The 27,363-nt window shown below is 48.8% G+C and overlaps 1 protein-coding gene across 2 annotated transcripts in view; it reads left to right on the top strand.

Annotated features, from left to right (window-relative positions):
• Positions 1-26,623, top strand: part of LOC119169408 (esterase OVCA2) — a 54,514-nt gene extending 27,891 nt beyond the window's left edge. For both annotated transcript variants that reach the window (XM_037420491.2, XM_037420492.2), the window contains 2 exons: positions 4,492-4,638; positions 26,453-26,623. In XM_037420491.2, coding sequence (XP_037276388.2) covers positions 4,492-4,638; positions 26,453-26,601 — 296 coding nt within the window. In that variant the 3' untranslated portion in view covers positions 26,602-26,623. The remainder of the gene's footprint in view (positions 1-4,491; positions 4,639-26,452) is intronic.
• Positions 26,624-27,363: the final 740 nt, after the last annotated feature.

Raw genomic sequence — 27,363 nt, 5'->3', positions numbered from 1 at the left:
GGGCTGCTTGCCGGCGTAGCGCTCTCGTGGAAGGGACAGCAGATGGATCAGTAAGGTAGTCGAGTAACAATGCAAGGTATGGGTCTTTACACTGCTCCGAAAGCATGTCAGTGGTGTCGAGTGGTGACAAGGTGGTAAAAAGGGGTGACAGAGAAGCCACATCTGGTGTTAATGGTAATCGCAAAAGTGCATCGGCATCCGCATGCTTGCGACGGGAATGATATACGACATGAATGTCGTATTCCTGCAATCGAAGTGCCCAACACCCCAGGCGTCCGGATGGGTCTTTCAAGGTGGACAGCCAACATAGAGTGTGGTGGTCTGTGACCACGTCGAAAGGACAGCCGTAAAGGTACAAGTGAAACTTCGTCAACGCCCAGATTATGGCCAAGCACTCCTTCTCTGTCACGGAGTAATTCAATTCAGCCTTCTTGAGAGCGCGACTTCCATAGGCGACTACGTGTTCGGCTTGGGTGCCTTTCCGTTGTGCCAAAACTGCACCAAGACCGATGCCACTTGCATCGGTGTGAATTTCTGTGGCAGCAGTGGGGTCGTAGTGACGAAGAATAGGTGGTGTGGTCAGCAGGCGGTGCAGCTGGCGAAATGCGTCGTCACATGCAGGTTACCATGCAGATATACCTTTGCTGTTGGAAAGCAGACTCGCCAGAGGTGCGATGATGGACGTGAAGTTGCGCACGAAGCAACGAAAGTAGGAGCAGAGACCGACGAAACTTCTTAGGGCTTTCAGTGATGTGGGCAACGGGAAGTCAGCGACAGCTCGAAGCTGATCGGGATCCAGAAGAACACCATCTCTTGTGATGACATGTCCCAAGATGGTTAGTTTTCGTGCTGCAAAGTGGCACTTCTTGGTGTTAAGTTGTAGGCTCACAGAAGTTAGACACGTCAGAATCTTGTGGAAACGAACAAGATGTGTCGGGAAATCAGATGAAAGGACTACGATGTCGTCCAGGTAACACAAGCAAGTTTTCCACTTGTGGGCACGCAAGGTGGTATTGATTATGCGCTCAAATGTGGCAGGCGCGTTGCAGAGCCCAAATGGCAGGACTTTGAACTCATATAGGCCATTCGGCGTTACAAAGGCTGTTTTAGGGCGATCACATTCAGCCATTGGCACCTGCCAATACCCAGAATGCAGATTCAAGGATGTAAAGTACTCGGCGCCTTGTAAACAGTCAAGAGCATGGTCTATTTGTGGTAGGGGGTAGACATCTTTTTCGTAATCTTGTTTAAGCAGCGATAGTCCACGCAAAATCGAACAGTGCCATCTTTTTTCTTTACCAAAACCACAGGTGATGACCAAGCACTTTGAGATGGCTGTATGACTCCACGTTTAAGCATGTCATCTACTTGCTTCGTAATGACGCGGCGCTCTTCGGCGGAAACCCGGTAAGGACGCTGTCGCAGAGGCGAATGTGAGCCGGTGTCAATAGTATGAGTGATAGTCGTGATGCGGCCCAAAGCAGGTTCTTGAAAGTTGAAAGAAAGCAAAACTTGTTAAGGAGAGCAAGAAGTTGGCGGCGATGCAAGGGGGGAAGGTCTGCGTCAATAGCATTGTCGAAGGCTGGCGAACTTGATGGCTCAGACGCATGAGTGATTGCGGCAATGTGAGATAGCCTTTCGTCGGGAAGAATAATATCATCGATATGGTCGACAGGTTGCACGTATTCTAACATTCCACCACGAAGTAAGCCAATGGGGTAGTTGCAGTGGTTGGTAACCAGCATTACGGTTAAACCAGACACAATTGTAAGAACGGCAAATGAGAGAACGATGCTCTTGCGTTCAGTAAAAACCGGAGATGGCGTAAACACCACCGTGGCGTCAGGTTGCGCCACACATGAAAAGCTAATAGGGACTGAAGCTTCCGGAGGCAAGGTGATGTCGTTGTCAGTGATGAGTTTGCGGAGCAGAGGAGAACTGTCGGGCGGTGGAAATTCACATGTTGGCACAAGGGACACTTCGGAACGGGAACAATCGATGATAGTTTTATGACGTGATAAAAAATCCCAACCCAGGATAAGGTCATGAAAGCAAGATGGTAGAACAAAAAATTGGACGATGTACAAAACATCTTGGATGACTACGCATGCCGTACACACACACGAGGAATGAATGCGTTGCGTGCTGGCCATGGACAGCACTATGCCACAGAGAGATGTTGTCACTTTCTTCAGTTTCTGGCAAAATTTTGCATTCATCACAGAAAGGGCGGCCCTGGTATCAATTAATGCTAATGTGGCGACTCCCTCAACATCGACATCAACAACATTTTGCAGCGAAAATGGAGGCCTTGAGAATTACGTACAAGTTGCAGTTCTTGCCTCCGGAACTGCACTGATTAGTTTCCCTTCTCAGGGGGTGGTCGACGACGCATAGGCGATGGCGATCGGCGACGAGGGGATGGGAAACGAGCAGTTGATGGGCGGCAATCCGAGTCGAAGTGCCTCTGTTCATATGCAGACGTGGTGGCCTGCTGCGGCACGTAGGTAGGAGTTCGGAAGTAGGCGTGCGCAGGTGTGGGACGGCGGCGACGGAAGTGTGCAATGTGGCCAGCGATGCCACACACGAAGCAGATAGGACGGTCGTCTTGGGTGCGCCACTCATTAGATGGACGGAAAAAGCGAGGTGGGGGCCTGTAAACTGGAGGTGAGGCCGCAGGAGCTTGAGCCGATAAGGAGACTGGATGTGGTGGGGGCCGCGCGACCACAGCTGCGTAGCTGAAAGGTGAGGGTGGCACAGGTGGTGCGTAGCCGGCAGTTGAGAGATCAGATGGTACCGAAGTTGATGGGTAAGGGGCTTGAACTGTAAGGAGGGCGTCGCAAATTTCAGTGCGTACGGCCTGCTGCAGTGTCGAAGGCAGGCTTGTGGTAGGCGCGTCGCTATGCAGCAGCAGGGAGAGCTGTCGGGCGACTTCCTCTCTGATGAAGTCTTTAATCTGGTTTGACAAAGTTTTTTGGCGAATGTTGCCATTTGCGAGTGTGACGGCCGAGATCGAATCTGGTGATGGGACACTCTGTCAGACAGTGGAACGCTGACGACGCAATTCATCAAGGCTCTGGCACAGGCTTATGAGGACTGCCACCGTAGTCGGGCTTTTTGCCAGCAACATCTGGAATGCGCCATCCTCGATGCCCTTGAGAATCTGTCGAATTTTCTCTTCTCCAGACATAGGTGGGTTAACACGCCTGCAGAGGTCGAGCACATCCTCAATGTAACTAGTAAACGTCTCGCCAGGCTGCTGGGTTCGGTGGCGTAGACGTTGGTCAGCGCGGAGTTTGCAGACCTCTGGTCTGCCGAACGCTTCGGTCACAAGGGTCTTAAAGGTGGACCAGTTGGCAATGGCAGTTTCGCGGTTGGTAAATCATAGCTTGGCGACGTCAGCCAAGTAAAAGATAACATAGGTGAGCTGAGAGTCGTCGTTCCACTTGTTGTTCCTGGCACTTGCGCGTTCGTACAAGGAGAGCCAGTCTTCAACGTCTTGCTCATGACTGCCGCTGAATATTAGGGGGTCCCGCTGATGGGTAGCGCCTGGGCAGGTCGACGAGGCAGCCGATGGTGCTGGCTGTGCTGAAATGGGCTAGTTGGCGACTGGGTCAGTGATGTTGTACGGTAGTCTTTCGGCCAACTTGCGAGAGCGGAGCTCCAGGTCTGCTCAGAGATCTCAGCAGCCTCCACCAAATGCGATGATGTTTATTCAGACAGAGAAGTCGCAACGATGTTGCGATGAAAAATTGGTGTACGGCAAGTCTGGCAAAGGCGGCACAGGTTCTCGCGCAATTAGAGCACGGGGGTTTTCGTTCTCTTCCGAAGGCGCATATGCGTTAGTGCGTATGCTTCACTACACATGCAATATTACACCTACACTATTAATCCTGTCCAGTTCAAAGAAATGCCTGCACTACCTATATACTCCATCGCTGTACAGTGTTTGTTTGAGCTTGCTGTTTTTTTTTTTCCAAGCGTATATACTAGACAGCACTTCCACACGCCATCCTCGTGGCCAGTCATGGCCTATTCAATGAGAATTTCCAAATTGTTCCTGTTTGTACGTGTTTCTAAGTGTCGGAAGTCAGGACTCTTTGGTTTCTAAATTACAATGAGGTTAACCAGCGCAGACATATACACACACTAAATATTATGCCTTCAGGGCAAGCATATGTTGCAATAAAAAAAGGAGGAAGCTATGCCTGGCTTATCTTTAATTATAACTTCCATGTCGTGTTAACATTTATGCCTTTCCTTGCTTCCATCTCTCTCTCTCTCTCTCTCTCTCTCTTTTAGTCATTATATTATGTTAGGACAAGGACTCCTTGCAGTAGTAAGCATTCATTATGGGTGCACTGTCACTGGTATGGAGATTGCATAATGTAGTTATCTACACCTTATGTGTTTAAGTGACCGTCAGGACTTTTGTCATATTCACCTCTCTGCTCTCAATAACAGGCCGTACTCTTACTGAAATTCGTGCAGGGATAGAGTGCAGCTTCAAGTTCGGTGTCCTAGTGGCCGGCTTTCGGAGTCGCTCCAGTGCACACGACTACCTCTTCGCACAAGAGGGCGTGATAGACTTGCCCACCCTGCATGTTGTAGGTGAAACTGACAACATTATACCCAAAGGTGAGTGCAACTAATGTGCAGTGATCTAGAATGGGGTACTGGGCTCACTCGCTATCAGAGGCTATGTGCAGTAGTGGCTTCACCAATTTTGATAGCTCACAGGGTCTCTTACACATTTGCCTCAAAGGTTAAAGGACCCCTGATTGTAAAATTTTGTTTGCGATTTTTAAATGTGAAGCAGCGAGTTCGTATCGAAGCGCAGCACGCTGCCTCTCCATATGAACGCGCTGCAGGTGTTGGCAGGGTGCCGAATAGGTCACGCCGCTTCTGCGCATTTATGCCACGCTCCCCTCACAGTGCACTCTGACGTCACTCTCTTCCTTGCCTGCCGCGTGCTCGCTGCGACACCTGCAGCTGCTGCCTCGTCCATTCGCCTGCATCACCTGCCGTACCGCCACTCGCTAACACCGATGACTCATCGGTTCACGCGCAATAAACCTTATACGTGTCTAATGTACACAGTGAAACATGTCTGTGCATGTCACTTACAAAGCCTGCACCAGCCATAGCTTCAAACAAATCTTTCAGCGCTCACTTCAGCATCCACATTAGCGCCACTTAACCTGTGATGCCACCCGTGAGCTAGTCTACTACTTCGCATCCCATCAGGTTTCCCTTCAAGGAGATGGTCCAAGTTTTTTTTTATAGTAATTTGTAGCTTTGCACCTGGTGATTACGAAATAGAAGCCTAAATACTCTAATGCATCATTTAATAAATGTTAGCCTAATTAGTTGCGAACATTTTTGCTTCCGTTCAAAACGTCCGCCAAAATACCATAAGCAACTAGCCCCCCACAGCAAGGCAATTCCTTAGACTATCAGCGCTTAAACTTTGGTAACGCTGAACGGGTTGTTTTCAAATAGGGTCTCATTTTCAAATAGGCGGACCCACAAGAGGTGAAGAATGAAACAATGTGGGTGCTTGGAGCGTGTTGCCCCTGGAAAAAAAAAAACAGCATTCCTGGCGTAGGCAGCCAAAACCACCGTGAAGGTAGCCCGACAACAGACTAAGAGAGGTGACCAGCAAGATTCCTCGCTGTTAGCCAGTCGATCTGTTGTGCGCTTCCTGCAAATGTTGTCTTTTTATTTTTTGCGACATAGACTTGCCTTTAAGGCTCAATATCTTGTGCATGCATGTCTAATAAATGTACACTGTTAGGGTGGTGTTGTGTGCGAAATGAAGTAGTGTCTTGTGGAATGTGTTATCATGCATCCAGCTGTCGTAACTGGTTGTGTCGCTGTAATGAAGGCCAGCTTGTAGGAAGTGACAGGAGTGTTTCGACTGCAACCCTTGGCATGTCCATATCCATATAAGGTGATACACATCTGCTTGCATCACTGGAGTAGTGCAATACGGACATGTATTGCCAACTAGTAAATGTGACCAATTCCACGATGATATTGCCACTATTGATGAATGAGCCACTGTGGCTCATACGCGTTTTTGGGCGCGAAGAAGAACATCTTCGTTGCTCTGGTTCAAGTGAACTCCTGGCTGCAGGTCTTGTTTTGTTCGTGACATTACTGGTGGAGGTGCTGGGTACGTGTATTTTGGCTGTGTCGGTCATCGTGGAGACAGCTACATCTCCCAGAGCAAGAATCAGCCGCCGCCTGCGTGGGTTACCCCCTGTATTCGGTCCTTTGGCATCGACACCCAGAAAGATGGCAACTGCGATGACAAGCCAGGCGGTCCAAACCAGCGATGGCCATGATTCGCTTCTCGCCCATGTTTTTCACGTGCCACAGACACCAAAGCCGTTCCATGGAGACATCTTCGAGGATATTGATGACTGGCTAGACCACTTTGAACGGGTTGCCAGTATCAACGAATGGGACGATGTTCGCAAGCTGCGCCGAGTTTATTTCTACTTGGAGGATTCTGCGAAGACGTGGTACGAGAACCACGAGGGCTCCTTTGCAACATGGCAAGAGTTTAGCCGACATTCCGTGACGCCTATCGCAACACCGAAAGGAAGGAGAGGGCCGAACAAGCCATATCCAGCAGAAACCAACTGCCGAACGAACGTGTATCCATGTTTGTCGAGGACATGCTTCGACTCTTCAAGCGCGCGGACCCTGCCATGCCTGAGGAAAAGAAGGTGCGCCATTTGATGCGCGGAGTAAAAGAACAGCTTTTCGCTGGGCTCGTGCGCAATCCACCGACGACAGTCGCCCAGTTCATCAGTGAGGCAGCTACGATGGAACGTACGCTGCAGCAGCGGTCGTCACAATACGAACGCCAGATCCCGGCCACCACATGCTCTATCGGCTCTGACAGCGAGAGACAGACCCTCGCAGACTTCATTCGAAGTATCGTTCGGGACGAATTGCGACAGCTGCAGGCAGTGGGATCCCATCCACCCATGTCAGCCCTCGCGGATGTAATCAGACAAGAAGTCCGGCAGGCCGTCACACCCCCAGCCCCAATCGCACCGCCGATTCCCGAGGCCCCAGTCCTGACATACGCAGCGGCATTGCGATCCCCTGCGCCACCGGCTACAGATACTGCTATGCGCCCAAGGTACCAGGCTATGCAGCCATTTCACGACACTGCTTCAAGCCCACCTCTCGGCTCAAGGTTTTCGAGCCCGCCCACCTATCCGCCGTCCATCTCAAGACAAAGTGGTAGCAAGGCAAGCACGTGGCGCACCTCGGATAACCGTCCGCTCTGCTATCACTGTGGCGAAGCAGGTCACGTATACCGGAACTGTCAATACCGGCAACTAGGTCTCCGCGGCTTCCACCCGGATGCTCGATGCCCGCGCTACGGTGAGCGCCCCCGCGAAATTGAAGCCTATCTCTCGGACCAACGTACTCCTTCGACTATTCGGCACCACCAGTCGAGATCACCATCGCCTCGCCGGTCTACGTCACCCAGTTTGCCCTCATCGTCTTCCGCTCCTTTCAGGAGCCGGTCACCAAGTCCCCGCAGGGGAAACTAGGAACGGCGACTTCTGGGGGTGAAGTCGTGGCCCGGCAAACTGTAAAAGACCCTCCTTCGACGCAACGACCAGACGAGGGCGATTCCGGTTTTGCAGTGTTCTCCGACAGCAAAAAGATTGTTTTTGCCGAAATTGCCGTCTTCGTCGACAATCATGCTGTTAACGCCCTCGTCGACACTGGTGCCGACTATTCCGTAATGAGCGCAACACTGGCATCTGAACTGAGGAAGGTTACGACGCCTTGGCAAGGACCTCAGTTGCGCACGGCAGGTGGCCATCTGGTGACGCCTACTAGTATGTGCACGGCACGCATTCGAATACGTACGTAAACATTTGCGGGCTCTTTCCTCGTATTGCGCGTGTGCTCTCGGCCAGTCATTCTAGGAATGGACTTCCTTCGTGAATACGGCGCCGTCATCGACCTCCGTGAATTACTTGTGTCGTTCGAGGATCCTTTTTGCGCTGCAACTGACAGTATGCAATTCCGGAAAAGAGCGCTCCGTGTTACCGACGATTCTCTGACTCTCCCACCTCGAAGCAGCCTCTTTGTCAAAGTAGAATTGGGACAGGACTTGTCTGACGCGGTAATTGCAGAGGCCAATTTGTCTCTCCTTATTTCACAACAAATCTGTGTTGCCCGAGGAATCATTCAGCCTAGCAATAGGCATGCTCACCTGCTGGTCACGAACTTCAGCGACGAATATCGCCACCTAACGAGACACACTGTCATTGCATATTGTGAAGAACTTGCCGATGCCGATGGTCCATCTACGTTAGCTTCATTTTCATCGAATGGCCACCCTGACGAGGCCTTCATGAGCACTCTCGACGTAAACGAGAGACTACCTTCGGCTCAACGAGAAAGCCTTTTGCGTATACTCGGCTCATTTCAAGACTGCTTTGCCACTACGTCAAAAGTTAAACAGACACCACTTGCTCAACATCGTATCATCACGGAACCTACTGAGAGACCCATCCGACAACATGCCTATAGGGTGTCGCAAAAAGAGCTAGATGCTATACGTGACCAAGTCCAGCAGATGCTTCAGGGCGACGTCATTCAGCCATCGACCAGTCCCTGGGCTTCGCCAGTTGTGCTAGTAAAGAAGAAGGATGGTACGTTGCGTTTTTGCGTTGATTACCGTAAACTGAACAAGGTCACCAAAAAGGACGTTTATTCTCTACCCCGGATAGATGACTCGTTGGACCGTATACGCAAAGCTAAATATTTTTCCTCCATGGATTTGCGTAGCGGCTACTGGCAAATCGCAGTGGACGAGCGCGACCGCGAAAAGTTGGCGTTTATTACTCCCGACGGTCTGTACGAGTTTAAAGTGTTGCCTTTCGGTCTATGCTCAGCGCCAGCTACTTTTCAAAGAATGATGGATACGGTTCTCACGGGGCTCAAATGGCAATCATGTCTTGTTTACCTTGATGACATCGTGGTCTTTGCAGACACGTTTGAACAACACGTCCAACGCCTTTATGCAGTTCTTCAGGCAATTAGAACAGCGGGGTTGTCTCTCAAACCCGACAAATGTCATTTTGGATATGAAGAACTGAAGTTCCTTGGTCTTGTTGTGAGCCATGCTGGCATCCGCCCAGATCCTGAGAAAACCCGCGCCGTTGCCACCTTTCCCGTGCCCACAAATAAGCGCGACCTACGCCGATTTCTGGGGCTCTGTGCGTATTACAGGCGCTTTGTCAAAAACTTCTCGAAGATTGCTGAACCCCTCAACAAGCTTACAAAAGACGGTGTCTCGTTTGTTTGGGGTCCCGATCAGTGCCATGCGTTCGACACCCTCCGAAACCTCCTCCAGGCTCCGCCTGTAATAGGTCATTTTGACGAAAGCGCTGACACGGAATTACACACTGACACCAGCAACATTGGACTAGGAGCGTATTAGTTCAGTGGCAAAATGGCATAGAGCGCGTGATCGCTTATGCGAGCAGAACATTATCCCCAGCGGAGAAAAACTATTCTGCAACCGAAAAGGAATGCCTCGCTATTGTCTGGGCCATAACAAAGTTCTGCCCATACTTGTATGGCCACCCATTCAGGGTAGTTAGCGACCACCATTCCCTTTGTTGGCTCGCGAATCTCAAAGATCCCTCAGGTCGTCTAGCACGATGGAGCCTTCGGCTACAAGATTTCAATGTCACCATCGTCCACAAATCTGGGCGGAAACACACCGACGCCGACTGTCTCTCACGTGCACCGGTCGAAAATGCCAACACTGACCTTGAAGACGACGACACTTTTCTTTCTGCCGTATCAGCGACCAGCTTAGCGGAGCAACAGCGTCATGACTCGGAGCTCATCCCGCTCATTGACTACCTGGAAGGACGCAATTCCCACCTTCCTCGAAGCTTTGCGCGCTCACTATCTTCCTTTTGTTTCCGTGATAGAGTGCTTTATAAAAAGAACTTTCATCCTACACAAGCTATGTATCTGCTTGTTGTGCCAACTACGCTTCGTGTTGACATTTTACGTGCGTGTCACGATGAGCCATCATCCGGACACCTCGGCTATACGCGCACGCTGCAACGGATTCAACGCTCCTACTACTGGCCACGTCTCGCGAAGACTGTGAAGCACTACGTTCGCACATGTCGCGACTGTCAGCGACGTAAGATTCCACCTTTACGACCAGCGGGACTACTGCACCCAATTGGCCCACCAAAGGCGCCCTTTCATCAGATTGGCATGGACTTGCTGGGGTCATTCCCCACGTCTTCGTCTGGAAACCGGTGGATTGTCGTCGCTACAGACTACTTAACACGCTACTGTGAAACCAAGGCACTTCCAAAAGCCACCGCAGCAGATGTCGCCCAATTCTTTGTTAACAGCATCGTCTTACGTCACGGTGCTCCAGCTGTCGTCATAACTGATCGTGGGACAGCTTTCACCGCAGAGATGCTGCAGGAAGTCTTGCGATTAAGTAGCACGGAACATCGTAAAACAACGGCTTACCACCCGCAAACAAATGGGCTGACTGAACGACTCAATAAGACAATTGCAGACATGCTGTCAATGGATGTGGACATCGATCACAAAAACTGGGACACCATACTTCCCTACGTAACTTTTGCTTATAACTCTGCTGTTCAAGAAAGTACCGGTTTCACGCCTTTTCGCTTAGTCCACGGTCGTGACGTCACGACGATGCTCGACGCCATGCTCCTGCTTGACAACTTAGGAATATACCACACGGATGCCGCCAAATTCGCGCAGTGCGCAGAAGAGGCCCGTCAACTTGCTCGTCACCGCATTCAACGTCACCAAACCGCAGACGCGCGCCGCTACAATCTTCGCCACCGTGAAGTTATTTTTAAGCCAGGTGATGAAGTCTGGGTTTGGACCCCTATCCGACAGCGTAGACGTTCCGAAAAGCTTCTTCGCCGCTACTTCGGCCCTTACAAGGTTGTGCGACGTCTCAGTGACGTCACTTACGAGGTTCTCCCACAAGGCAATTCGAGACGTTCCCGTTTCACCCCGCAAACTGAAGTCATTCACGTTTCACGTCTCAAACCATACTTTTCGCGCTGTGAATCGCCAGGGAGTGACTGACTTTATTAGTAACTTCGCGTCTTTCTTTTTGTTTCGTCTTTTCCTTACATTTTTCCTATTTTTCTTATTTCTCTAACTTTTGTCCCTACAACCAACTACGTTATTCCGCCTTACGCCATTCATTTTGCTAGCATGCTAATTTTCATCTAATTTTCTTTTCTTTTTTTTTGCCTTCATGTACAGCATCGAGAGGATGCTTCTTGGGAGAGGGGGTAATGCCACCATTGATGAACGAGCCACTGTGGCTCATATGCGTTTTTGGACGCGAAGAAGAAGAGAACATCTTCGTTGCTCTGGTTCAAGTGAACTCCTGGCTGCAGGTCTTGTTTTGTTCGTGACAATATAACAGCCGGTGCTAGGGCCACCCGTGCCCCAAAGCCTCCTAAGCACAACTTTCTCTGTCCTGGTAAGGTACCTGCGATACATTAGTGGTGCAGGTGGGCCCCCCCCAAGGCCCTTCTCACATTCTGTCCTGGTAAGGTGAGGGGGGAGAGAGCAGACACACTGTGGGATAAGAGTACATGTTTTTTGCTGGAGAACATTTTTACAGGCACAGAGTGAGTTTAGGGGTTGAGGTAGAAGGAGTATAGCTGGAAGGTCTATATTCGGAAGGTAGCATACCTGCTGGTCAGCAGCAATATTGTGCAGGTTCACAGCATGGCCTTGAATCCAATGTGTGTTGACATAAGTGACTGTATTGCAGTTCATCTTATGAACTGCCTCGCAGATTTCCATCGCCTTGTGAACTTTTTTTGGCTTCTGGATCGGTGAATATGTAAGTTTGCTTAATTGTAGGCAGCTCAGAGATGGAATCCTGGACTGCATCATGGATCACTTGATGTTCCATCACAAGAAGGCTGACTTCCGTAGATAGATGACGCTGGTGATCATTCACAAAATTTTGCATAGTACACAGGAATGATGTCCTTCTGCCGTCTTGTAGGATAGCAGCATCTGTATATCCTCTGCAGGTATCAATGCATGGCACTTCAATGTTTATGAATTGTAGCTGACGTCAAGAATACTTGTTCGACCTCCGCAACGTCACGAGGAAACCCCCTCCCCTGTCTGTCTATGTCGAACCACAGAAATTTTCGACTGGACCTGAATGCTCAGATGAATTCAGACCCTTGCTTTAAAACCAAATTAAAATATCTTATAGGCAATGCTCATTTCTAATACTCAATCAGAAGGGTGCCCGCATGCAGGACTCTCAAACAACACAAGCGTCTCGAGTTCCCATATTTGGTGTCAGTGGTCATTTAAAGCCATAGTATGTGGCTGTTTTATCATGCACTTTATACTATGCGAATGTCATTTTGCTTTTCTCTTGGATTTGTTATGGAAAACCAGGTGACAACAGTCTTTCAGATTTAGTACACGTCAGACATGAAGATCAAGTATAGACCACCGCTCCCAAACATGAAAAAAGGTCAAGATGAGGGACAGTGCGCTTTGTTTTCTTTTACCAAGCTCGCACAATTAAAATGCGACTGCTGTGCAACTGAGGAAAACAGCATTAGTCGCTGTCTGGTATTAAAGCGATAGCAATTATATGTACACTCTCGGCTGAATTTACACTCTCGGATGTACACTCTCGGCAGACACCGACACCGACATGCTGTCGGTGTCAATGTCATGCACCGTATATGTATACGTATCTATATATATACGAAAACGCAAGAAAGAAAAAAATCACAGTAAATAGACTCCAGTGCGGGGAATCGAGTGTGAGACCTCTGCGTTGTGAATGCGAGGCGTTAACCACTGAGCCACCAAGGGTACCTCCTTTGACGTTCAAACGGCAAGCTATTCATATCTACCACTTACCGCTGTTGGAGGGCATCTCGGAGGGGGGGGGGGCTATCGTGTTTTCAGCATTATCACCAAGATGGCGCAGTGAGCCCGCGGCGGCTCTCAATTCTCGCTCTTACTTTGGCCCTCGTAGAGAATGAGGGGGTGTACACTCGATCGCACGTCTTTATCTTGCAGTGGGTAGAATCGTACGTCTTGGCTAGCCTTTGGGTTTTGTCGGAACCGTTCTGTTGTAGTTACCAGGCGCACAAAGGTCACTGCAATAGTTGCACAGCCTCTGTTTGCGAAAAGAGTGCACTTTTCTGACACAGTGAAGTAACAACCGAGACGCTTATTTGCGTTCATCTGTACCTATGAGTACGTTTCATGCGTCATTTGTGCATGAGAAACGCGGGGTATGTTTTGATCTGCTTGCCAATCTGTGCATGACCTTCCAATTTATTGCTATCGGGTTCATTGCTTTGCCTTTGCAGCAAAGCTGTGACTTTTTTTATACACACAGCATATACTTATCTATGAGATCATATCTATGATATTGACACAATGTGACTTCAAGTTACGTGCGCTAGCCGGTACTTGTCCTCTCCAGATGGTTTGCGACGCACGAGCCTACGGGGCCCAGCTGCGTGCAACTCGTGTTGGAAAAAAAGAAGAACGTGGAGGAAGAGGCAGAAGTGAATCCTCGAGACAACTTGGAGATTTCGTACTAGCTGTCTTATTATTCTCGGACACAAGTTCGCCCTGCCTATGTTAGCTTATTAAAAGTGTTCATTGAACCGTGCATTACAAACTGGTGGAGGTGCTGGGTACGATGCCAAGCCCCTCTCGATTGACGAAGCACAGTCCAGAACCACAGCGATTTAGACCCAACGAGCTGACGCCTGTTCATCTGCGCTGCAGTCGACGCCTATGTGGTGAGGGTCTTGAACTTTCACCTTTATCGACTTCCCTTAGAACCTCAACGGCTGTGAACAGGTACGCAACCGACATGACAGCTAAGGTCACTCAAGCCAACATTGTAGTGAACCAGCCAATGCTACCAAAGCATTTCCACGGCAAAAACTACGAGGACGCAGAGGACTGGCTTGAACACTTTGAACACGTTGGAAAGGCTATTGAATATGGGGAATAGCGCAAACTTGGAAGTGTTTACTTTGCACTGAAAGATAGCACACAAACGTGGTATCAGAACCACGAAGCTATCTTCTGGTCGTGGGATGACTTTCGACGGGAGCTGCTCGCTGCTTTCCCGAGCACAGACCGCAAGGAGAGAGCTGAAGCTGCGCTCCAAGCAAGAAACCAGCGCAATAATGAAAGTGCCGACATGTATGTGGAAGACATATCTCGCCTATTCCGCCGAGCGGATTCAAATATGAGCGGAGAAAGGAAGCTGCGTCATCTGATGCGAGGCGTGAAGCAAGAACTCTTTGCCAGACTAATTCAAAGCCCGCTGCGCACCGTCGCCGAGTTTCGTGCCGAGGCGACTACAATGGAAAGGACGCTACAACAGCCAGCAAGGTTATACAATCTGGATGCGATCATCACTTCCTTGGACATGTTTCCACCAGTTTTCGATAACTGCATGGAAGCACTATGCGAGCTGGTGCGGTCTGTTGTGCGAGAAGAGCTCTAGAAGCAGCGCCTTGACCAGAATGCTCCAATGTTTTCGTCTCTGGCCGATGTGATCCGGGAAAAGGTCAGGCAGGTGGTACGCAAACCTTTGGGCAACGCACAGCCAGAGCCGTCACTACAACAGAAGACGAAAATGACGTATGCCAATGTGCTACTACGAGGACCTCCAGGACGTACGGACGTCAGGGTGGCTACACCTATGCAGTACCCGATGCTGCCGAGCACCCTGCAGCCAACGCCAGAGAGGAGACTAAGGAAGAGCGATGTCTGGCGCACTCCCGACAGGATACCACTTTGCTACCACTGTGGGGAGGCTGGTCACCTCTACCAAACGTGTCACTACCGCCAAGCAGGGCTACGTCATTTTCCTGTCAATGCACCTCGACCACGAAATGGTGAACGTCCCTTCGAAATTGAAGAATACCTGTCAGGTCGTCAAAGCTCAAGTGGCTTCAAAGACACCAACCTCGTGCAACGAGAATGGGGAGGTGTAGGTCGCCTAGCCCCCGACCTTCAGAAAGCTTCCCAAGGTCTCGTTCCCCAAGCACGCGTCGGGAAAACTAGAGTCACCTACCTGTGGAGGCAAGGCCGCTGTCGACGCTAATGCAGAAAAACCTCCATTGCTGACTCTGAACGACGACCAACTCAGAAACCGGTGCTTCGATAGTGACGTTGCTTTTGATTTACGTGTGTTCGTTGACGGCTACAAAGTCATCAAACTGGTAGATACAGGTGCAGTTTATTCAGTGATGAGTAGCGGACTTTCTAAAATAGTGAAGAAAGTGCTGACTCCTTGGAAGCGACCACAAGTTCGCACAGCAGGAGGGCACCTCATCGACCCTACTGAAATATGCACAGCGAGAAATGGAATACGGGGTTTCATGTACGTTGCCAGTTTTATTATGCTGCCGGAATGCTCAAGAGAGTTGATCATCCGCATGGGTTTCTTACAAGCTAATGGTGCTGTAATTAACTTGCAAGCATCTTCTGTCTCATTTTCGACTAGGCACGCGATTGCTACCTTTGAAACGGAAGAAAACGTATATAACCTTTGTATTGCAGATGATGGCGTCATGGTGCCGCCAAGATCGAGCATATCTGTCGCAGTAACCAACAAAGCATTCAGTGAATTCGAAGGATTTGCTGACAACAACACTGCCTTAATATTCCAAAAAGGGATCTGCATAGCACGAGGCCTTGTTAAGTTACTTAACGGATGTACAAGTGTTCTACTTACAAACTTTGGAAATAAGGTGCAGCATGTTGCAAAGGGAACCCTCATCACCAGTCTGAATGATTTCATCCAGGTTACAAATATGCGCACTTTCGAAACCAATGAGTCTGATTTTCAAGACGTGGAGTCTGTTCTTGCAGCCATCAAAATCGAGCCAGGGCTAGTACCAAGCGAAAAAGAGCAAATAGAGGGTCTTGTAAAGGAATTCGCCGAATGTTTCTCGTTGTCATCTAAAGTTCGATGCACTCCTATCGCCAAACATCGCATCATTGTCGATGAGTCAGTGAGGCCAATATACCAGCATCCCTATCGAGTGTCACCAAGAGGAAGGGAAGCTATTGGTAATCAGGTTAAAGAAATGCTCAAAGACGATATAATCCAGCCTTCATTGAGTCCATGGGCATCACCTGTTGTTCTTGTGAAGAAAAAAGACCAAACATTACGTTTCTGCATTGATTACCGGAAGCTCAACGCCATCACCAAACGGGATGTTTATCCTCTTCCAAGAATTCATGACACTCTGGATAGGCTGCGAAATGCCAGGTATTTTTCCTCATTGGATCTTAAAAGTGGATATTGGCAGATAGAAGTTGACGAAAGAGATCACGAAAAGCAGCGTTTGTAATACCGGACGGTTTATATGAGTTCAAGGTACTCCCTTTTGGTGTTTGTTCAGCACCCGCCACAATCCAACGGATGATGGACACAGTGCTTTGTGGTCTGAAATGGCAGTCGTGCCTGGTTTATCTCGACGATGTTGTAGTCTTCTCTGCGACCTTCGAGCAACATTTGGAAAGGCTCCGAGCCGTGCTCACAGCGATCAAGTGCTCACAGCAGCGGACATGACGATAAAACCGCAGAAATGTCATTTCGGCTTTTGTGAGCTCCTTTTTCTCGGCCATGTTATCAGTGCAGAAGGCATCCACCCAGACCCCCACAAAAACTGAGACCGTAGCGAAATTTCTGAAGCCAACAAACAAAAAGGCTGTTAGGCGATTTTTAGGACTCTGTGCCTATTTTCGACGGTTCGTTAAAAATTTTTCACAAATCGCTGAAGCACTGACACGGCTGACAAAAGAGGAAATGCTTTTCGTATGGCTTGCCGAACAAGAGGATGCCTTCAATGAACTACGAAAGTGTCTTCAAAGCCATTTTGTTCTGGCGGATTTCGACGAGGAAGCGGAAACCGATATCCACATGGATGCAAGCAATTTAGGTCTTGGGGCCGTGGTCATTCAATGGCAAAACGGACAAGAACAAGTCATTGCGTATGCCAGTCGCACTCTTTCGAAAGCTGAGGTGAACTACTCAGCGACCGAGAAAGAATGCCTTGCCGTGGTGTGGGCTATCAGCAAGTTTCGACCATATTTATATGGTAGGCCTTTTCGAGCTATAAGCGGCCATCATTCGCTATGCTGGCTGGCCAATCTCAAGGACCCATGTGGACAGATTGCACGATGGAGCCTGCGATTACAGAAATATGATATCACACTTGTGTATAAGTCAGGTCACAAACACAGTGATGGGGACTGCTTGTCACATGCTCCGATCAACCTGCTGCTTCTACTTCCACCAAGGACAGTGAAGATCTTGTTTTCTTGGGAGCTCTGACACCATCTTAGATGGCACATCATCAGCGATCCGACCCTGAGATACTCCTCTTGATCAAGTACCTACAAGGACAGTCTGTCGATGTTCCACGACCTTTTGTCTGCGGCTTGTCAGCGTTGGTCCTACGAAATAACATCCCATAGAAAAGTAACTTTGACAACAATACAGCGACATTCCTGCTTGTCGTCCCTTCACGCCTGCGACCAGAGATTTTGAAGGCTTGCCACGGTGATCCATCAGCTGGACATTTAGGAGTAAGCAGAAAGTTAGCACGCATCCGCACTAAATACTACTGGCTGAAGTTGCGTAGCTCTGTACGACACTGTCAGAACCTGCCGGGACTGCTAAAGTCGTAAAACCACACCGCTAAAACCAGCAAGTCTCCTGCAACTGATAGAACCACCAGAGGCCCCATTCACACAAGTGGGAATGAATTTACTGGGCCTATTTCCTACGTCGTCATCGGGAAAACGGTGGGTAATAGTTGCGATCGTCTATTTAACCCGATATGCCGAGACAGTGACTCTTGTTAAAGGTTCGGCCGTTGAAGTAGCCGAATTCATCGTCTGCAACATCGTACTGCGGCATAGAGCTCCAGGAGTGTTGATCACGGACCGAGGAACTGCATTTATGGCCGACCTGATGAAATGTATTATGAAATTGATGCACAACAGTCAAAGCGACTGCATATCATCCTCAAGCGATTGGGAATGGTCTTACCGAACGACTGAACAGAACGCTGGCTGATATGTTGTCAATGTACGTTGATATAGAACGCGTACTTGGGATAAAATATTACCCTATGCAACATTCGCCTATATTACTGCGATGCAAGAGACAACACGGATGACGCCGTTCCAACTTGTTTTTGGCCAAACGGTAACGACACCTTTAGATGCAATGTTAACTATTGACCAGACGCCCGAGAATGGCTATGAAGTTCATGACTACATACAAAGAGCAAAAGCCAGATGTCACACATGTCCCGTTTATTAGGGAGGCGATCGCCGGGCTAATTCCAAGAGCCGAAGTATCGGCCCCCCGAACCGCACCACGAAAGCGTGGACAATTTAGAAGTGGTCCTTATTGGTGCGCCAGCGGACGCCGGCTGTGGCCCAAAGAACAAGACAGAGCCGAGAGTTGATAAACAAACAAATTATATTCTCAATAATGGCAGATCGAAAATAATACACAAAAATGCACACTCCACAATAGTTACATACAATACGTCACCAATCAGACAACGTACTACACAGTACAATCAGCCACACTCAAAACAACTGACACAGACAACAATACGCACTACAATGCAGTCGCATGCATTGAACAACCAAGACACTTAAGGACTAAAGAGATAGAAAACCTATTCAGTCCAAAGTCCTTGGAACAAAAGTCTGAATGATACTCTTCCGAGAATCACTCACTCAAAGTCCAGCGTTGTTGTCGTTCCGTAGTTCTCGAAGTTTCTCTTCCAGGAAACCTCGCGTCCTCAAATGGCCACTCTCCAAGCTTCAAACTTCTTCGCCGGAAATCCGTCGGCTTCACACACGCAGCTGTTGCCCGCGTCTTCGCTCGATAGCGGTAAACCCACGCTCTTGCCTGTAGCTCGAGCCGTCCCTACGGACCAAAAACTTCGCCGACTACACGGCGGACTTTCTACGCACTCTGGCGCTCACTTCCGTCTCCTCCTGTTCTGTCACTACGGGCAGAACCTTCGCCGACTACACGGCGGAATTCCTACGCGCTCCGGCGCTAACTTTCCGTCTTCTCCTGCTTTCTCGTCTCGGCTGCTCGATTAAATACCTTCCGCGCCACCTTCGAGAAATTTCTCGTCATTTCGTCGGCGCGATACGCAGCGAAAGCTGGGGAGAGGCACGAGACGGTTCGACTGCCCTCTCCGGAGGATGATTCACTCGGTCTGACCCCGCCTCCTTCGTTCTAGAAAAATCGCGGTCTTGCTGGGCCGCCGATGTGGGGTGAGGAGGATCGTCTGCGAAGCCGTGCTTCTGCGGGGAGAGCGCGCGCCCGGGAGCCCTGGATGTTTGCTTTCTTTTTTTTTTTTTCTTTTTACCTCGCGGCGTTTCTGCCGCCCGTTGTCGCAAGGATTTGGCGGCGTGCTCTTTTTTAGCGCTCGTTCTGTGACACTGCCCCCCACTTTAAGAATATTATCTCATAATATTCAAACCACACAAACGAGCGCGAACAGTCACCACACATTCTCACAGGCTGTAACACAATCCGTCGCTCATGACACTTCACATTCACAATATATCACTCAATACGATTGGACATTGTAGTTCAATTCCACAACACATGAAATATAGCCACAGGTACATGCCTACAACACTTCATCACACATTCTAAACAATACAAACGTACAAAGTTCTGTCTATCCAACAATTATACAACACTATACATCACACCATCGCACAGAACACTGACTCACTCGACATACACTTGAGACACAGGATAACAAGAACAATAACACAACATATGTCACTCAGCCCTGCCAAACCCATTCTGATTCCACCTCAGCACCTATCCCGTGTGTTTCGAGCTGCGCTTGCGTCCCTTCTTGCGGTGCTCGCTCGATCTATTCTTGTGTTTCCACGTTCTTTTTCGGCGAGCCCTTTCCCACGACGATATCTGAGGCGTCGTCTCAGCCATCGTTGTCTCTTCCGACACCGTTAACGCGTCATTACATTCGACGGGTCCTGTCTGTTTATTTACCCGCTTGATAATGCCTCTACATTTTGCCCGGCTGGCCAACTCCGTCTCCTTTACACTGTCAGTCGGTCGAGGTCATGCCGACGTACATCCAGTTGCTCGGCCTGTGAACTTATTCGACACGATCGTCTTCTCCTTCGCTGTCTCTTGCGCCCCGGCTTCGCCTTGGGCTCTAGTGAGATCCGTCACGGGCTGCTCCTTCACTGTGTCTCGCGGCCGTTGTGTTGGCGAGGGCTCTATCTTCGGGTCTTCTCCCAAACATTCTGGATCACTTGGCCCTCGCGCCCCGTCGATGTTTCCGATGACAAGGTCATACAGGGGGGTCGTCATGCATAACGCAGTAACCTTCCCGCTGAAGTACGGGGTTTCAACCTCAATTTCTGCTTCGGGAAGCATCCGGACCGTACGGTCAATTAGGCAAACCGGTTTCGTTCTGCCTGTCAACTCTCTTTCCCGTACCAAATTTCTCCTCACGATAACCGTGGAGCTACCGGTGTCTCTTAGAACCGTAATCTTCTTGCCTGCAATCTTTCCAGGAAGCGTTGGCATTCCCTTGGTAACACCGGTTGGCTGTTTTGACATTACAGCCCCCACAATAGGAATTTTCTCCCCATTCTTCAACTCTACGAATCCATCAGTGACGGCATTATTATCAGATTTCGGTGCTGCTTGCACACAGGATACCTGGTGAGTTTGACTCACTCCGTTCCGACATGTATCTGCTTTATGCCCAGTCTGACCACACTTGAAACATTTTACAACCGTAGGGCTCGTAAAGATCGTTCGACAGTTTTTCGCGCGATGACCCACTCGGTTGCACAGAAAACATCGCGGAATGCTCTCTGGTGCACGCTTCTTTTCTTCGGGAGCCAATTTCTTCGAATCATCGGGACAATCCTTCTTGACCCTGGCCAAATTAGTGCCACCTTGCGCTTCCAAGAATTGATCAGCCAATTCCAGCATGTCTTCAAATGAGTCAGCCTTCCTCTCTTTTAAGTACAGTGACAGGCTTGGGTGGCAACTGGTAAGAAATTGTTCTCTAATTAGCAGCTCTCTAAGCTCATCGTACTCCTGCGCTGTCCCTGAAAGTTCAATCCATCTGTCGAAATAATGGCAAAGTCGGGCGGCATACTGCGTAGCCGTCTCACCGTCAGCTGGCTTTCCTGTCCGAAATCTGTCCCGGAATCCTTCTACAGTGAATCTAAATCGCTTCAACAAAGCAGCTTTCACCTTTGCATAGTTGGCGGCATCGGTCGGCGTCAGCCTACCGTACACACTGAGCGCTTCACCACTCAAGCAAGTACTCAAAGCAGTTGCCCATTGATGTTCCGGCCAATTCTGGCTCTTCGCAATCGTCTCAAATCAGTGAAGGTACGCGTCAAGGTCGTCCCTCCTTTCATCAAACGCCACGAGCAGCTTGCTTGGGTTCAAGCGGAAGCCGTGATCTTCCCGTTCGCTGCTTTCAACTCTAGCTTGGACGGGAGTTTCACTTCGCTGTTGCAAACGGAGCCGCTCGAGTTCTATCTCGTGCTGTCGCTGCCGTTCCCTTTCCTCTCTTTCTTCTTTCGCCCTCTCAGCTGCCAGTCTTTCTTTCTCCAGCTCCAACTTCAATTGCAGCTCTCTTTCTTCTCTCGCCCTTTCAGCGGCCAGCCTTTCTCTTTCCAACTCAGCTGCGTTTTCTTCCTTGGCCCTCTCTGCTGCCAACCTCTCTCTCTCCACCGCCTCTTTCTCCTTCTGGCTTACCCACTTCCGCAGTTCGGCGCCAGAAAGACCCATCTTCTCGCCAAGAGCAACTAACTTTTCGAGATCCATGGTGTCTCGCAACTCGCAAATAAAACCTTGCCGCGTGCAAAAAGTATCTGCCTAAATCAGTCTATCGGAACACTCCCCTGCACTCGTTAACGAGAACACTGAACAACACACAGAATCGTTCCGACAGCAGTATCACCAACTCGAGGCTCTTTCTCACTACTTTGGACACACTGTGCACCAAAAGGTCCTATATCGCGGACGCCAGATTAATTGTCACACATGTCCCGTTTATTAGGGAGGCGATCGCCGGGCTAATTCCAAGAGCCGAAGTATCGGCCCCCCGAACCGCACCACGAAAACGTGGACAATTTAGAAGTGGTCCTTATTGGTGCGCCAGCGGACGCCGGCTGTGGCCCAAAGAACAAGACAGAGCCGAGAGTTGATAAACAAACAAATTATATTCTCAATAATGGCAGATCGAAAATAATACACAAAAATGCACACTCCACAATAGTTACATACAATACGTCACCAATCAGACAACGTACTACACAGTACAATCAGCCACACTCAAAACAACTGACACAGACAACAATACGCACTACAATGCAGTCGCATGCATTGAACAACCAAGACACTTAAGGACTAAAGAGATAGAAAACCTATTCAGTCCAAAGTCCTTGGAACAAAAGTCTTAATGATACTCTTCCGAGAATCACTCACTCAAAGTCCAGCGTTGTTGTCGTTCCGTAGTTCTCGAAGTTTCTCTTCCAGGAAACCTCGCGTCCTCAAATGGCCACTCTCCAAGCTTCAAACTTCTTCGCCGGAAATCCGTCGGCTTCACACACGCAGCTGTTGCCCGCATCTTCGCTCGATAGCGGTAAACCCACGCTCTTGCCTGTAGCTCGAGCCGTCCCTACGGACCAAAAACTTCGCCGACTACACGGCGGACTCTCTACGCACTCTGGCGCTCACTTCCGTCTCCTCCTGTTCTGTCACTACGGGCAGAACCTTCGCCGACTACACGGCGGAATTCCTACGCGCTCTGGCGCTAACTTTCCGTCTTCTCCTGCTTTCTCGTCTCGGCTGCTCGATTAAATACCTTCCGCGCCACCTTCGAGAAATTTCTCGTCATTTCGTCGGCGCGATACGCAGCGAAAGCTGGGGAGAGGCACGAGACGGTTCGACTGCCCTCTCCGGAGGATGATTCACTCGGTCTGACCCCGCCTCCTTCGTTCTAGAAAAATCGCGGTCTTGCTGGGCCGCCGATGTGGGGTGAGGAGGATCGTCTGCGAAGCCGTGCTTCTGCGGGGAGAGCGCGCGCCCGGGAGCCCTGGATGTTTGCTTTCTTTTTTTTTTTCTTTTTACCTCGCGGCGTTTCTGCCGCCCGTTGTCGCAAGGATTTGGCGGCGCGCTCTTTTTTAGCGCTCGTTCTGTGACACCAGACAGCTGGCACAATATCGCATTCTCCAACAGCAGAAAACCGACACGCACCAATACAATCTGCGAAGAAGGGACGTCCAGTACGCACCGGGAGACAGAGTATGGGTGTGGATTCCTGTACGAATATTTGGCCTGTCAGAAAAACTGCTTCGTCACTATTTCGGTCCATACAGAGTGCTCTGCCGTGTCGGCTCGCTCAACTACGAAGTTATGCCACAGGGACAGGATATTTAATCCTGACAGTAGCATCGCACGGAAACTGTGCATGTCGTCAGGATGAAACCGTATCATGACAGACAATGAAACGCCGAGGACACAACGTTGTTTGACGTTAACGACATCCACGACGAGGTGTTCTGAATGACCGCCATGCGACCAGTTCGACACAAGCATTGGGACGATGCACTCTCGAAAAGAGGGCAATGATACAATGTGACTTCAAGTTACGCACGTTAGCCAATACTTGTGCCCTCCAGATGGTTTGTGACGCACGAGCCTGCGGGGCCCAGCTGTGCGCGACCTGTGTTGAAAAAAAAAGAAGAACGTGGAAGAGGCAGAAGTGAATCCTCGAGACAACTAGGAGATTTCGTTCTAGCTGTCTCATTATTCTCGGGCACAAGTTCGCCCTTCCTACGTTAGCTTATTAAAAGTGTTCATTGAACCGTGCGTTACAATATTATTTTGGCTTTATAATCAGCTTCTTACCAGAGATAGCTATTGTTGGGGTGTGGATTTGAATACCGTCTTCTACTTTTCAGTGGATTCAGTTTTAGTTTAAATTGTATATGTATGCACTGGCTGCTCCTGGCTTTATACTGGCTTTGTTGTGCAGATAAAGAAAAAAATCATATATATCAATTATAGGAATGATGTTAGTAAATGTCGGAGTGTCTTCATGAGCTACTAAGACCCACAGATACTGTGCGATAAGGTTCACACACTCTCGATTTTCATGTCGTGCCAAGATGTTGTCACTACGAAAATAATTAAGTCTGTCGACTCTTAATACTCATCACTGTGTATCAAGGAATCATGTACCCATGTTATCTATGTCATGTTTAATAATGCTTATTCACATGTTACTTCTAACCAAGGCATAATGAACATACGTAAGCCCAACCCCTAAGTAAAGCCTATGTTGGGCTTTTATTGTAATAAAGTGAAATGTACCGCATTTACTCGAAAATATATCGGGCACGAATATAGGTCGATCGCTACTAATAGTGTTCTATGATAAAAAAAATCGAATATAGGTTGGCCCATGTTTTTTTTTTTTTTTCAATTTAGAAACAGAAAAGTAACGTACCACACCTTTATTTACATAGCTTAGCGCTCTAAATGCTGCCGGGGCCGTCATCTTGTCAGATGTGCAAAATATTCTCGTCACCCTATTCTTCGCAAGCATTGGCGACTTCCTAAAGCAATTGGCTGCCATTGCTGCCAATTGCTAGGCCGCGAAAAGCATGATGCCATCCGTTACACACAAACATGGCAGAACGGCTGCATTTCACAGGTTTTTTGAAAAGGCGGTACATGACTATTGCATAAATAACCTTTTTTTCTCAATTACTCAGGTAGTATGAAAGGGGCGGGGGATCTTTCTTCCAGATTTTGTGGTATATAACAAGCGTATGTAACAGGAACCGCTTGAAGAACGACGGGCATGGCAGTTGAATGCCATAGAGAACCGAAGCTCAAGTTTGCAGAGTGACGACAACGCCGTGCCTGGCCGTGGTGGCGAGCTAGAAAAATACTTGAGGAGAGATGTGGGAGAGGTCGCAAGCGAGTCAGTGTGTTTCGTCGAAACGGGAGCGCATGCGACGCATGCGTAACGTGTTCTGCAGCAAGAGGGTGTTGTCTACAGTCAGTGCGGAGAACTTAGGCACCGTGCCGTCAGGTTGGCGCGCTAAAACGAGACGCTTGCTGTGCGAAGTTGCCTTTCCGCGATGCGATGGAAGAGTGGCCCCACGGAAGCGTCAGCGAGGTCCGAAGTATTGTTGTATTGTGGGCAGCCACAACAATGCAGACAACACCAAGGAACACTATCTACATGTAAAGCTGTATCAGTTTCCCAGCAAGTCACAGCCGGCAAAGACAGCCGTGTTAGCGAAAGATGGAGCAAGCATCACACGAGAGCCGAAAAAAAAAACAAGAAAAAAAAAACGAGGTGATCACTTCAGCTTGCTGCTTCGTGGCGACGTCAGCCGGTCATGTGCCCATGGCCAGGAGGACATGATTCTAAAACTTCTTGGACATTTTAATGCCATCGCCGTATACTCTAGTTATTTTTTTAGCACGCCGCAAACGTCTGCACATGACAGTACACGGCTGCTGCTGCTAGATACCACATCAAAACAATTATATGGTTTCCATAAACGTCAGCATAGCACAGCGATAGAGTACGTGGCTTCATGTCGGCAGAATGAGATTTACCTCGAGGCATACGTCGTACACAGTAGTATCATGGAGGACCCGAAAATTGCATTTTGCAGTGACTCAGACATCCTCGTCTTCTGTAGTCTGCTTCACATCATAAACTTGACTAACGAGCTTTACTCCTTTTGTTCCATTTGCTCTTCGGAAGTGCTTGTCCAGCTCATTGTGAAGCCGCATTGCAGGCAGTACACTCTGAGGTGACTCAAGCGCAGCGCGCGCTCTCTGCACGAGAACGTAAGCGAGTGGCAGCGCATTGGTGGGAAGGCAAAAAGCACCTGTACAACCCTGATTTCTACTTTTCTACCAAAGATGGCACTGCCTGTCCAGAGTCGCAGTGCCACCATGCATTGTTTTGGCTTCCTATAAGCTGGGCACTTTTGGATGGTTTGATCATTAATATAAGTCGAGATTCTTTGGTCTCGAATATAGGTCGATAGCGGGTTATCAACAATATTTGTGGAAAAAAAGGTCGACCTATATTCGAATAAATATGGTAGGTACATAGCCCTCGTGCTGCTATTTGTATGTGCAGTGCAGTTTAGCAGCCTCAATCTTCTACCAGTCTGTTGCTTTAGTAACATACTTTCCTAGATTTACTTGTCAGTTTTATTTACTTTCATGAACTTTGATGTGCATCAATTTTGATTGCAGCACAAGCAACAGAAATACTTCCATTCTTCGTGTCCCCAAGTGTCCTCTACCACCCAGGTGGCCACTTCCTACCAACAGGTAGCGAATGCAAGGTGGAATACATCACCTTCTTCAAAAAGATGGCTTCTCATAATGGTGCTACACTATAAAATTGCTAGTCTTGCTAATGTCTACACTGTGTCACTTTCTTTCAGTTACTTTGTGTAATTCACTCAAGCTGCTTGAGTATTCTCCATTGTAGTTGTCATACATGGAAAATGACCATCAATAATTGATATCTGATATCAGTAGTGTCTTTCTTTTTGTTTAAAGTGAACCTTGTTTTTTTTTTATTTACCCATCTCGGGTTGTCATGCCAAATAAATAGGCAGATTTTCATTCCACCAAAGCTATCGCACACAAAAGCAAAAAGAAAAGAGAAAAATGACTGAGAATGGAAAGAGGCTACCATTTACTGGAGACTACACAGTGCTTTTTGGAGCACAAATTGATTCAGCTATATGACCATCACAGAGGCTTACTAAAGGAAGTGCATTGCTATTCACTTGCATATAGAGGTAGGCTGGAAACACTGAAACAAAAAAAATAGTAGAGTTGCACAAAGCCACAGAAGGCTGAGTCACAGCAGAGTTGCTGGACAAGCAGCAGAAGAGGACAAAGTTGAAGCTAACGAAGAGATCACAGGCTAGCTCATGAAGATGATTGTTTTTCTATGCCGCACAGCAGACTATATACTTCGGTATCGCACCTTCCATCTTTTGTGTCATTTTCAATTTCTCTATTGTTGTTTTCCCATCCTCCTTTTCCTCCTCCGAACTCTTGCATCTCTTCTTCACACCCTCACTTCCCTTTCTCACCAGCTGGCTGTACTGTACAAGGCCATCCTCTGCCCTGCCAGCAAGCCTGGATAG

Source organism: Rhipicephalus microplus, chromosome 2, assembly GCF_043290135.1.
Source record: "Rhipicephalus microplus isolate Deutch F79 chromosome 2, USDA_Rmic, whole genome shotgun sequence".
In the NCBI taxonomy this organism is placed as follows: Eukaryota; Metazoa; Arthropoda; class Arachnida; order Ixodida; family Ixodidae; genus Rhipicephalus; species Rhipicephalus microplus.
The sequence above is the reverse complement of the archived record's forward strand: the minus strand, read 5'-3'. Positions and strand labels throughout refer to the sequence as shown.